We start from the raw sequence: 13,442 nt of genomic DNA on the forward strand, positions 1-13,442 counted from the left end.
ATTATCATTATCGAATATGACTGTTTACAAAAGTTTACATTATATTTAGATGGAAAAAAGGAAAGAATATAATAATAATAATAATAATAATAATAATAATAATAAATTCGGATCCATGGATCATTCTTTAGTCCCTAATGATACCCGTCTTCTTACCATCTAAATGTTAATTGCAGAAATTAAATCGTTTTATGCCTTCTCAATTGCTGCACAGTTCATTGTTCTTACGCTCACATTCATTACAAAATCGAGTAGCCAAATGAATGTAGTAATTGTGCATGGACTAACATAGAGTGCGCTAACCATGTCGTAAGACCTCTGATATGAGGCAGACGGCATAGGGAGATAGTGAGAGCAACAGAGGAAGTCCGGAACGAAAAATTGCTGAAACAAGGTCAATGAGAGCAGTAAGTTGATGCTTTTATTATTACAAATATATTTTTCAAAACAAAGATGAGAAATGAAGACGGAGTGAATAAAATGGATAGCAGCAACAGTATCAGACAGTTGCAGAGGATTGCTTTCCTACCCTGGCTTCCTTTGCTGAAACCTGTGCGTAGAACGTTTGGATGAGGAAAACGTAGTCTTTGCTCGAGTCAAATAGGTGCACCCGTTTGCTCGATCGACTTGAAAAGGTTCCCCCGGAACGTAGATTTTGAATATTCTTGGACGGGGTATGGATGCGTGAAGCAAAGTTATTAAGTACACTAGATAAATGCACCCGCGGTATGCGCGGGTAAAAGGAACCAAAAAAAAAAAAACATAATCGAGAACTGAACACAAGTTTTATTGTTCACATGTCAGATTACTTTAAAACAAGCAAAGATAATAAAAGGTAATGTTCAGAAGTAATCGGAGAAAGCGAGTGCTACGAGTGGGCAGCTTTTCACCATAAGTAGTGGACGGCAAAGCCAATGATTCAAAACTTTGATTATTTTAGCACATTATTAAAGTTGCGTTTGGTTTCATAGTAGGATTTTAAAATCAGGTTTTGATTTTAAAAAAGAGTGGTATAAATTGGGCTCACTCTTTGACTTTGTATAAGTTATGTTGTTTTACTGTGGAAAAAAGTAATATAAATGGTGTCCACTTTTTGACTTTGTATGAATTATTTTATTTTACAGTGGATAGAGTTAAGTTAAAATTGTGATTCTAAAATTATATTCTAAAACCAAACAGGACCTAACTTTTTCTTGAAAAATATTTGAAGCATTTTTTTTGAATTAACATAATAGCGGCAGCATCCGAGCGTTCCACGCGCATTTTATTCTCTTTTTACGAATCTAATTCAGATAAATTAAAAAAGGTAGGGGTCAAAAACTAGAAATAAAAAAAAAAAGATTTTGTTCTTTTGGGTCAAATAGAAAAGGTAGAGAGAGAGTTATGGAAAATTTTTAGGACCAGTCAGTCACTGAATATTAAGTCGGTTGTCCAAATACAAAATATTTACTCTTATTATACAAGAGTTAAATCTTTGAACAACTTGTACAAATAGTTTTTTGTACATAAGAGAGTAAATGTTTTGTACTTGGAGTGACTGAATTTTCAGTTGAACGAACTCAAACATGTTCTTATCATTAATTTAATCGTAATTTTAATGCCTAAATTATGTCCTTGACGGAGAGTAATATTATTACAATCAACATATGATAGAATAGAATGATCATCATTCAGAATGCTGAATAATATATATATTGCAATTTGGTGGGATTAATTAAGGTTTCATCTTAATTGAACTAATTTTTCCTAATTATTGATTTCGTTTTATGCAATGTAAAGTGAACAACTGTTAACTAGCTAGAATGACTAGTTATTAATTAATTGAATTATTAATTGGCTCAATCTTCAAAAGCAAGCCCCTCTTGAATTCCACGTAAGGGTAAGCAAGCGGCATCTCATCCCCTTTGATCTTCCACCTGTAATTTCATGCATATACACATTACCAATAATTTAGAGACATTAAAATATTGTCTCTTTATATGCATTTATACCATAGATCTGATGCAAAACTCCTAATTCATTTTCAATCGACAAGTGAGATCAATTATAATTTTGAAGAGAGTATTTTACGATCAAATCTTCCATATTTTCGAGAGATCTAAACCTGCCCAGATTGGCCCGTAAAGGCTACCACAATGCTGGAGGTTACATCCCCCGTCGCCACCATGCCGACTGCACATGGTGGCAGAGCACGGTGGCCCTTAAACGACTTTCATTGCATGGATGTACTTAAGAGATTTATCAAACGCTAATAACTCCGAATATTTTCTCATTAATCTTAAGCAACCTTTTTTCTCGAGGAAATCATTAAAGCGCGCGAATCAAAAGCGATTGAAACCTTTTATTTTTATTTTTATAATATTATCAAGGATTTAATTAACAATCAGATCAATGTGGTAATTAATTAATGATTAAATGATTTTTTACATACCGGTAATTAAGAACAAGATGGTGAAGGAAGAAGGCAAGCTCTACTTGGGCGAGTCCGTAACCTGGGCAGAGTCGAGCCCCCCCTCCGAACGGCGTTACTTTCTTGTGCGTCCCTTTGTCCTGTGTATTGCCATGCACGATCAATTCATTAGTCCCCATTAGCTACAGCTTAATATTAAAATTGTTTCATACAATATTTCGGTTCGGTTTTGCCTCGACCCAGTTTGATCGAGCCACACTAGCTTTGGGGGGGGGGGGGGTGGGGGGGGTAATTTCGAATGTGATTTTCGAACAATATGCCTTATTCTGACTTTCATACGAAATGTCACTAGATTTCACATTCATGCATATATACATGCTTTGATTTACTAATGTACTTACTTTGCTCCATCTCCAGGGATCGAACTCCGTAGGGTTTGTGTGAAGGTCCGGATCCAAATGAGTAGCCGTGAACATTGGAAGAACATTCCATCCCGCGGGTATGCATAACCCTTTGTCCATTAATTAAGTTGATTTTGATCAGAATTAATGTTAAACATCTGCTGGCAGGCCAGGTATCCAAAGAATAATACAAACTAAAGTAATTATTTAATATATATAAATAATATATATATATATATAAGATCAAATAATCAATAATTAGAAGGAGGTAGCACGAGTAATTTTGTACCTTTGTACTCGATATCTCGGATTGCTTTCCGGTGCACAAATTTGACTACATTCCCGTACCTCAAAGTTTCACATATGACCTAGTACCAAAAGTATAACACATATATAAAAGCTCATGTTACTAGATATATGTTATAGCTTCAAATTACATTCTCTAGAATTCTGACAATATACACACACACACATATATATACACACACATAAATAAATAACTATATATATATATATATATGAATAAATGTGCTAAAATTTATTCATGATTAAAAAAATCAGACTTACATTATAAGTGAACTGCATTTGATTGTAATCTTCCCAGTTCAAGGGTTCTCCGTCCTGTTTGCTTCGCCTTATTGCTTGGTGTTCTTCCTGCACCGATTTAAAGTCGTCGATTAAGAAACTTCAATATTCCTTATTAGCATGTGAGGAGTGAAGTACATGCACGTACATATCTCGAGAATTAATTAAGTGAACATGACTATACTACATAAATACATGCATAAAAAATAGAACGCAAACGTGTGTGAGAGAGAGAAACCTTCAAGGTTTGGAGGGCAATGGGGTATTGGGCAAGAAAGTAGACGAGGAGGGACATGAGGGTGGCAGTCGTCTCGTAACCACCGAGCAATATGTCCAGCACGATGCTCACTTGCTCTTCATCGCTTAGCCCCCACCTCGACCCTTCCTTCCCCATTATCACGTCCAAGAAATCCCCGACTCCTTCACTATGATCATCGCTGATCCTATTCTGATCATCTCCTGATGAGCTTATACATTTGTTCTTCCTTTCCTTCATGATCTCTTTCACCGTCGAAGACAGCCTTGCTCTGGCCTGTCCAGCAATATTGAATCGACTCATTATAGCTGATCCTATATATATATTCATCGACTCAAACTTCGAATGTCATAATGGCAATCCCCATCATATATGATTCCCTGGTCACACTCAAGATGGTTAGAGAGCCAACCACCATAAGATTCAACGGCAAAAAAGGCCAGCCATCTATATACCTATTTCTGTGAGCAGGCTAGGTATAAGCTTAATCGTCATCATTTTACCTTGACTGCCATAGCGTAGGGGCTTCCAGGAAAATAGAGAGGCAAAGAGACAAATCCTTTCATGTAGGTTAAGAAGTCTTCGAGGATCCTCGAGCCTATCACGTCCCCCGGCTTTATGCTCAGAAGTGTCTTCACCATCAAGCTCATCGTAAACTATATCCACAATATATCATAGGATCAGTCATCGATTAATATATATGTAATTCCACCGAAAAATATATATATTTGTGTGATTAACTAACCAATATTTATCTCTATTGATAAAAAAAGGCAATGTTTTCCTTTTGGATGAGAAAAGGGAATGTTTTCAGCACGTCTATGATACCATATTAACGTGATTATGGACTTGGTGCAGGTACATATATGTGAATATGCATATATCAATAAATAAAAATATATATATATACACACACCTCTTTGGCTTCTTTGTGGAAGGATACTTCCTTGCGCCCCTTCCACGACTCCATCATGGCGGTGCACAGCTCCTCCAAGCAGCGGTGGAAATCGGCCGTTGCCTTGGAGGCAGAGATGAAGCTGACTGCCACATTCCGGAGCTTCTTGTGTTGCTCCCCGGATACCAGCAGCAGCGAGTGCTTCCCCAGAATCCCGTGCATCGCCTTAGGGTATGATGCCTGGAACAACTTCTCCTCGTTCTGGAGGATGGAGACATTGAACTCGAGGTCGCATGACACGATGGCCGGGGACCCGAACAAGTGCGACTTAAAAATCTTCCCGTACCTGAGAGAGAACGCGATCGACAACTGAGCGGATGCAACTAAATAATTGCTACAGCCGTGTAATTATCTAATATTATATGTCATATAATCATCCATTAATTATGACATTCATTCATTTCTTGGTCTTGAGGATTATTAAACTCGTGCTACCTTAGGAGTCATTGGAAACCAAGAATTACTGAATAGACCCGGACTGGACTCAAAATTAATTTTAAACTCGGCAAAATCGGTAAAAATTCAGTAAACTTTCTACAGGTTCTATTTCTGACAAATGAATCGACTGATGATGGAAAAGACGGCATACAAGCTCCGTAAACTTAAGCTGAACAGACCAAAAACTCCTCGTGAGATAAGTTAAATCAATCGAAAGAGTTGAATGAGATCCCAATCGATCAATCACTTACCAGGAGCAATGTTCTAGCAAGAAGGTGCCTGGAGAGTTTGATCTGTGGGGAGAGAGGAGACTGAGAGTTTCTCCGATCAGTGGCCATCCCCTGCTCCCTTTCGGCAGCTTCGAAACCACCACAGTAGTGGCTTCTCCTCGGCGCTTTGACGAATAAAAGCTCCTGAATATGAGCAGAAACGCGGAAGCCAAACACAGCCCAAGGAATACCGTAAATATCTCGAGAGCCATCTTTCTGGCTCTATCTATCTGTGTAATGGTGTATATGTCATATGGATATACGGATATATATAGTCCAAATATAAACTATGAAATATTTCGGCCAAAATTAAATATAGTATAGATTTCATAGTACTATATATAAAACGCCCTTTTGGTCAACAATTCAATTTTGGTCGAAGCTAGCTTTCCATAGTCATTAGTGATCGAAGTACTTTAGTTTATTTTTACTACTATCAAAAAAAAAAATCAAGCGTGTTGCTGCGGATTAATTTCACAATAAGATAATATAACAAGCTCACTAAATTATATTAAATTTAAGATTGTTTCAACTGTCTTAAATATGCAATTTTTTATTATTCCTAATATGTTCTCCACTAATATTCCTTCATGATTCAAATTATCGAAAATGTAAACTATATTATGGTAATTGAGGATTAAACGACGTTTCATGAATTAAAAATAATTTTAACAAATAGACAGAATCTTAAGAAATAGAGAATATTAATATTAGTGTAGATGATGCTGGTATATAAAACTATTAGAACTTGTTGAGTAAAATATTAAATAGGTTGATCCTTTAATCCTTTTTCATATTATAGATACAGGTATTCAATCTAGGGAAATGTTGTATGTTGCTCTATTCCTACTAACAATTTGTATCGTATCGGGTTGTCACAATTTTTTATTTTTTACTGGAAAATAAAATAAATTGTTTGTCACTTAAAATAAAGAATAATTTTTTAATCGATATGGAATCTTTGTCAAAGTCAATGGGATTATTCACCTCACGAAATATTCAAAGTCTAATATTTAATTCTTCACCGAAAAAGAAAAGTCTTTATTTCATTCTATGTAATAGAACATAGAAATGAATTTAACATAATGATTTCCTTTTTTTTTTTCCCTGTTAAGAGTTTGAAACCTATAATGGAGAGAGAGGAATAGATGAGAACTTTTGGAATTCCGGTACAAACTCTCCTTTCTCTCAATTCAAACAATGAAACAAACCCAATATAAATTATAACGTACACATCAATTTGGACTCCGTTTGGATTCGAGGAAAAACCGAGAGGATCAGGAGAGTGAACGGTTTTTTTTTAAAGATAGCGATAAAGTATAAGTTAATTTCTCAAGAGGGGAGAAAGTATAATATTTAACAAAGTAAGGTTTATATTCCAATAGGGTATATGCATATATACACACATAATGCCTAATGAAACTATAGCCGAAATAGGAGAAGATGGGAAGAGTACCCTTTAATTTGGTATAGAATAAGAAGATCTGTTCCCCAAAGAAGAGTCAACTAGGAAACAAATTAAGTTCCTCCCATTAAAGCTCTCTGCCTCTCATATAGAACGTGGACATTGATGTGGACGTTCACACATGAAAATCCGACCAAGAGTTGCGAGCCATTGTTCAATTTGGCCCATCATTTCCACACCATCGAAGACAGACACACAATTTTCGGCTTTTTTGCATGGTCAGTTCATATGTATATACATGCATGAATAATTATCAGCAATGATTACTTGATTAATTTAACTAGCTTTTAATGTGTCGAGACACATAGAGACAAACAGGGGAGCTAGAGATAGTCGACATGCATGACTTTATTCAAAAAACATGGGGAGGCAAGAGAGGAGGTGGTTTGTCTTTCTCTTGTCCCTCTTGACATATATAAGTAGGTTTCTCATAGAGCACACGTGCATGCAACTGCAAGGGGAGACTGATGATGATGAAGAAGAAGAACAATTATATTCAAATAAGCTGGAGGTCAATCAAATTCCAGGTTTAATTCAATAATTTTTCTCTGAACACATCTTTCTAGAAGACCCATCAATCTGTTGAATTCATATTTCATTGAGATCATTACAATTAGATTTTGGTTTTTTTCTGTATTTGTTTTTAATTTATGATAAAAGAGATATATATGTAAGTTGATGAGATCTTTTAGTTAGGCTTGTTTTTGTGTGTGTGATTTTTTATATTAGGATAATAGGAAGTTCGACGAGTCTCGACTAATACAGATTGAATCTGGCCGATCCACTAAAGCGTAAAACTTTCGCAATTATAAATTTTCTCCATTAACAAGACTCGTACTCGAAACTTTACTCGAAAAAAACAAAAACCGAACTAGTTGAATAAATCAATATCGGTGGCTGTGTTTTTACATATAATATATATAAACATATACATACATAGATAGGCCTGCCTCACGAAAAGAAAATGGTGGTGTTTGGTTTCATAGTAGGATTTTAGAATTGTGATTTTGATTTTGATTTTGAGTGGTATAAATGGGGTCTACCCTTTGACTTTGTAAGAGTTATGTTGTTTTGTTGTGGGAAAAAGTAATATAAATGTGACCCACTCTTTGACTTTGTATGAGTTATTTTGTTTTGTAGTGGGTAGAATTAAATTAGAATTGTGATTCTAAAATACAACTCTGAAACCAAACAAAGCCATAATGTTTGGTACGTAATAAGAAACGAACATTCGTCGGCAGGACCATTAGCTTTATTTTCATTACTTCCCCCACGATCTTCAACTCGTCACTCTTTTAAAAATTAAGCTGCATATAATATCTTAAAACACTGCAAAAGATATTAACGTGGGTCCAGGGAGATTAGTCTTAACCACTAATATTGAGAATATTTTGTAATCTTATCGAGATAATCTTATCGAGGAAAAAAGGTTCGTAGTAGAAAAACTCAATATTCAAAAAGTGTAGATACATATATAAATCTCCACTAATGGACACAAAAGAGAGAGGACACATTTGACATCCAATTACATCAATGGTTTATTATGGGATTAATAAAATGAACAAAAAAAAAGAAGGATGATTATGTCTCCGGCGCATTTGTTAATCATTTAAGAGAGGATATTCTATATATATAAATTTAAACTAGTTTAAGGAGATTTATCCGTTTGTTTAAAGAGAAACCTTCACATAAGCCTTCAAATAGGCTCGATAAATAACCCTTAGCTCATTGTTGTTTATCTCTTTGAATTTCCAATGTGTATGTAGACTTATGGAAATAATTATTTAAAAATAACAAAATTAAAATATTTCATTAATTTATTTTCTTTGATTTTTTCATTAATTTATTCCCTTCGATTTTTGAAAAATATAATTTCTAAATATAATTTATAAAACATCAATTAAAAATATTATAAATCATAATTTCATTGTATTTTAAAAATGTATTTCACAAATAATTAGTGAAAAAATACCCGTGCAATGCGTTGATAGGAGGACTAATTAACAAATATTTTTCCCTATGATGAGGTTTTTCATGCTTTGGATAAGTCTACAGTCAACATCTTCCCTTGCATGAAAACCCTGGCCGCTTCATAATATAAAAATCTCCTCGTAGTATCATAAATTAATCATTTGCTTTTCTTTGCCCTTTAGGGCATTAAGTGATAACAATCTTTTTTCTTTTTTTTTTGTGTGCACTGCATGAGATCCAAAAATCTAATGAGCTCTAATTAATCTATATCTAAATTTAAATATAATTGACCTATCGAAAGTTGGGAAAACTCTTCCAAATAATGAATTGTCTCATAATAAAAATCCTCTTTCATTTATTATTGCCATTGAGTCCTACTAAATTACATTGTAAGGCAGCAAAAAGAGAGATAAATTAGTGGTAGATGTGTTGCTTGAAATTCAAAGATTTTAGGTTCAATTCTTGTCAATAGAATTTTCATATATACCCTGTTGTATTTAATTCTTCTATTCCTTTTATAAGTTTCACGGACATCTCTGAAAAAAGAAAAAGAAAAAGAAAAAAAAGGCGGACCAAAGCATGTCTCCATGAACAGTATAGAGTCTCGTGGATTATTGAAGAAAAGTCACTGACGCTCCGTTTGTTTTTAAAGTCGTGATTTAAGATTTTAACTTTAACTTTAACTCAAAACACTACACAACAAAACACACATTTCAAAAGTCAAATTGGTGGGCCCCATATATTATTAAAATACAATCTCATTATAATTAATTATCTCTACCTTCCATTCATTTTATATTTCAAAAGTCAAACTGGTGGGCCCCATATATTTTTGTCTTCTTCTACAATCACAATCACAATCACAAATTCGTGACTTTAACTCCGAAAACAAACGCATTGAGGGTCCCTTGGAGGGCTTTAGAATGGGAAGACACATACATTCTTTTCTACGGTCACATCCTCTCTAGATGTGTTCATGATGCCTTCATCCCACGTTCGGGCATATGATTCAAAAGAAACCATCATGTTGTTCTTCTTCTTTTGCTCCAATTCGTTTTGTAGGGCAATCCTTGATTTCGAAGCCTCGATCCATTCATCATGCAAAGCCCCAATCATATCGAAGGCTTAAGAAAGAGACAAACTTATTGCCATTTCCCTTGCCAAAAGATTAATGTCCTCCTTTTTGATGTGGTCCCAACAGACAAGAAGGTGGCGATTTTGCTCGAAAAAAGCTTGAGCACGGGGAGGACGAGGTTGATGATTCATGGGAAACATGAGACGCAAACATCCTCGTATCCTTTCTACGCACAAGCATAAGCGTACGCGCAACAATCTACCCATATACGTAAGAACGTCTCTAGATTTATCGTATAACCGAGCCATTTTCCGACCGTATTATAGGGAGGGAGGATTCATACTTCTTTGTTTGGTTAAACACAAGACGTTCAATAGATCCCTTCTCGTGCTGGGCTTGTGGAAATCTCAGGTCATAATTAATGGTTTCGTAGCAAGCATAAAGTTTCTCTATTGGATTGATTAAGAAAGGATTGTCTTTTCTTTTTATGTCTTAAGCAAATCCCAAGCCCGAAAGATGGACTTGGGCTCAATCGAGGCCCAACAACCTATGAGGCTGTCAGCTTATTATCAAGTCCACTCGATTCTCATCCCGTAATGACATCAATAAATATATGTTGAAATTGGAAAAATCCATAGTTAATGACGTCATCCATTTATCATGTGGCCAACAAGGATCGGTCACCCTTATAATTGTTGGTACTTTGCTCCATCACTGTTCTCTGCTCAAACACCCTTGCTAGTTACTAAAAGACTCGATAACTCCGGATCGATTAATCTGTAAAATGCCCAGGTAGATTGAGCCGATGGGTCGACCGCACGGGATTAAAGTAATGCAAAAACCTCGACAAGCTGGTGCATCCTTTGTAGCAGGCAAAGAGATGCATACACTTGATAGTCACTGGAGCCTAATAACATAATTCTTGCTGAAAGTGAATGGTGAAATTCGTACACACGGATAAATTTGATTCTTGATAAAAATTTCGAGTTCTTACAATACACGAGGATCCTAGATGAAAGATTCGACGTATATATGTTTCAATACATTACCTTAAATTACGTCGGACTGTTCAGTCGGGGATCGTTGCTAGATCGTAATGAGTTTGGCAGCTGGACCATATAATTTCTCCAAAATCTGTCATGAGTTTGGATATTTCGTGAATTGCCATGCCATACACACCATAGAATCACATTCGCCCATTATTTCCCCGACGAAATTTCAAGGGCCCGTAAAATCCATGCCATATGCTCGTAGCTAGGCCAAGCTGCCAGCAATGGCTACCGCCACCGCCTCCCCCGGCCAAACACCGCCGGAGCCCCACGACATTTCCAGCTATACGAGCCACCACCGACCCAAGCTGCCTCCGACCAGAGCCAGCCCCATCCGCCGCCGGCAAGATTAAGCGCCTCGTTCTCACCCCGGAATCAAGGACCAAACTTGACCCCTTCCCCGACCGGGAATTCTACTCCTACCCGCGGTTCGTCACCCACGTGGACGACGGCTTCATAGCCACGCTGACCGAGCTCTACAGGGAGAGGCTGCGGCCGGAGCACGAGGTCCTCGACGTCATGAGCTCGTGGGTGAGCCACCTGCCGCCGGATGTCAAGTACAGGAGAGTGGTGGGCCACGGGATGAACGCGCAGGAGCTCGCCCGGAACCCGAGGCTGGACTATTTCTTCGTCAAGGACCTGAACAAAGAGCAGACTTTGGAGCTGCAGTCCGCTAGTTTTGATGCGGTCCTGTGTACGGTCAGCGTGCAGTACCTTCAGCAGCCGGAGAGGGTGAGACCTTCTAAGCTCGACTGACTTGCTAATAGGTGTTCGATGATATGCCACTCTAAAGAATTCGCGGGATCATCCATACTGTTTCGGAAATGTTTCCATGGCAGTATCCCTGAGTAAACATGGTACTAGAAGCTCCGATCGTAGGTTGTTCATTTGATTTCTTTTTCTATGAGGACATGACGATTTGGTTCCTCTGTCTACGTGCTTGATGGGGACAACTCGTAGTTAGGTTGGAGGATGGACAGTTTAGAAAGTTTATGGCATTTTGGCTAATGCTATATCTGTTATGTATGGTTTAATGGAAGAAAACCCGGAATGTAATATAACATTGCCATGTTATAGCTTGGTCTCATTTTCTTAGCCTTAGATCCCCTTGTAGATTGTCGATTTGGCGTTGATTAGGTGTCGACATAGGCTACATCTTAATGGTTGACAATTTGGGTTCTGTATATATATGCTTGATGGGGCCAGTTCCTAGTTGGGCTAGAAGATAGATCACTACAGCATCTAGGATAGATAATGTTGTGTCCGTTATTGAGTAATGAAAGTAACTGAGAGTGGGATTAATTGTTTTAGAAGGCGTCGCATTCAATTTATTTTCCAATCTTCGCTGACATTCGATTTATTTTCCAATCTTCGCTGACATTCGGATGTTTACTGGCTACTCCTTATCGAGGCAGGATTTGGTATGTCTATACATTCCCTGATTTGGTTTCTAAGTCAGGCTTCTGTTAGTCTTAGGTTGATTCTGAATATCTCTACTCAATCCAAGGCCATCTCTCTGCATACTGTTTTCTTTTGCCATTGATTAACTTTGTCCGACGCAGCCAAAGATACAAGCCATGATTGTTATGTGTATGTATGATTGGATACTTGGTCAAGATTAACCTCTGATCTTTCAATGAATTATTTAACGGATCAGTACATGAGTGACTAATCTAATTTGCATTATCCACTATTGTGTTTCGGGTGGAACATTCTAGGATAGACTCATCTCTCTTGACTTCATTTGCAGGTATTTGCCGAGATGTTTAGAGTACTGAGGCCTGGTGGAGTGTTCATCGTGAGCTTCAGCAACCGGCTGTTCTACGAGAAAGCAATCAGTGCATGGAGAGACGGGACCGCCTATAGCCGGGTCCAACTCGTTGTGCAGTACTTTCAGTGCATCGAAGGATTCACCCAGCCTGAGGTAATCCGAAAGCTACCCAGCAGTGGTGGAGGTTTGCAGGATGGGAACTCTCCATTCGGTTGGATCGCGAGATTTCTGGGATTGCTAAGCGGGTCGTCGGATCCTTTCTATGCTGTGATTGCTTATAAGAACTTCAAACCTGTATTCGAATGAAATGTGTTGCAAATGTTTCAATTCTAAAAAGCACTACAATTAATGAAGTGCATACAAGTATATATGGCTGCAAGCTGTTAGATGCTCGCCTCGGGCAGTCGCATAAATACGGGATTGTTATCGATGATCTCCTTATTTTGTAGGACTATTTTCCGACTATTGGGTGTCTATTAAGGCTGCGTTTGAATTGTTAGTGTGATTTTAGAATCATGATTTTGATTTTGATTTTGATTTTGATTTTGATTGTGGAAAAAAGACAAATGAGATAGTATTATAAATTTGACTTGGAAAACGTGTATTTTTGTTGTGTAATGTGTTGAGTTAAAATCAAAATCATAATTTTAAAATTAATTTAACAATTCAAACGGGTCTAAGACTGTTAGAATATTTTTACAAAAAATAACATTAATATTTTTCATCGCATAATTATTTTCTTGAGCTTTAATTCAATTTTTTCAAGGGAAAAAAAAAAGAAAATCTGTCGGGTCGAG

At 36.9% G+C, this 13,442-nt stretch overlaps 2 protein-coding genes across 2 annotated transcripts; one reads left to right on the forward strand and one right to left on the reverse strand.

Annotated features, from left to right (window-relative positions):
- Positions 1–1,529: 1,529 nt before the first annotated feature.
- On the reverse strand, positions 1,530–5,533 carry LOC116197335 (cytochrome P450 724B1). Its single transcript, XM_031527444.1, has 9 exons — positions 5,297–5,533; positions 4,569–4,893; positions 4,156–4,308; positions 3,635–3,928; positions 3,379–3,465; positions 3,101–3,179; positions 2,812–2,921; positions 2,432–2,550; positions 1,530–1,916 (listed from the first exon to the last, which is right to left on the reverse strand). The coding sequence occupies exons 1-9, from the start codon at positions 5,524–5,526 to the stop codon at positions 1,814–1,816; spliced, it is 1,500 nt and encodes a 499-aa protein (XP_031383304.1). The 5' UTR covers positions 5,527–5,533; the 3' UTR covers positions 1,530–1,813.
- A 5,362-nt stretch (positions 5,534–10,895) lies between these two features.
- Positions 10,896–13,161, forward strand: LOC116196348. The gene is made up of 2 exons (XM_031526022.1): positions 10,896–11,606; positions 12,625–13,161. The coding sequence occupies exons 1-2, from the start codon at positions 11,070–11,072 to the stop codon at positions 12,949–12,951; spliced, it is 864 nt and encodes a 287-aa protein (XP_031381882.1). The 5' UTR covers positions 10,896–11,069; the 3' UTR covers positions 12,952–13,161.
- Positions 13,162–13,442: the final 281 nt, after the last annotated feature.

This window comes from Punica granatum, chromosome 2 (assembly GCF_007655135.1).
Source record: "Punica granatum isolate Tunisia-2019 chromosome 2, ASM765513v2, whole genome shotgun sequence".
Taxonomy (NCBI): domain Eukaryota; kingdom Viridiplantae; phylum Streptophyta; class Magnoliopsida; order Myrtales; family Lythraceae; genus Punica; species Punica granatum.

What these genes read in the sequence shown, in the direction of transcription:
- LOC116196348 (XM_031526022.1), top strand. Translation starts at nt 11,070, where the DNA reads ATGCTCGTAGCTAGGCCAAGCTGCCAGCAATGGCTACCGCCACCGCCT. An exon ending in ACCTTCAGCAGCCGGAGAGG is followed by an intron (nt 11,607 to 12,624) that starts GTGAGACCTTCT and finishes CTTCATTTGCAG; the next exon opens with GTATTTGCCGAGATGTTTAG.
- LOC116197335 (XM_031527444.1), bottom strand. Translation starts at nt 5,526, where the DNA reads ATGGCTCTCGAGATATTTACGGTATTCCTTGGGCTGTGTTTGGCTTCC. An exon ending in TTGCCCTCCAAACCTTGAAG is followed by an intron (nt 3,466 to 3,634) that starts GTTTCTCTCTCT and finishes AAATCGGTGCAG; the next exon opens with GAAGAACACCAAGCAATAAG. An exon ending in AAATGCAGTTCACTTATAAT is followed by an intron (nt 3,180 to 3,378) that starts GTAAGTCTGATT and finishes TTTTGGTACTAG; the next exon opens with GTCATATGTGAAACTTTGAG.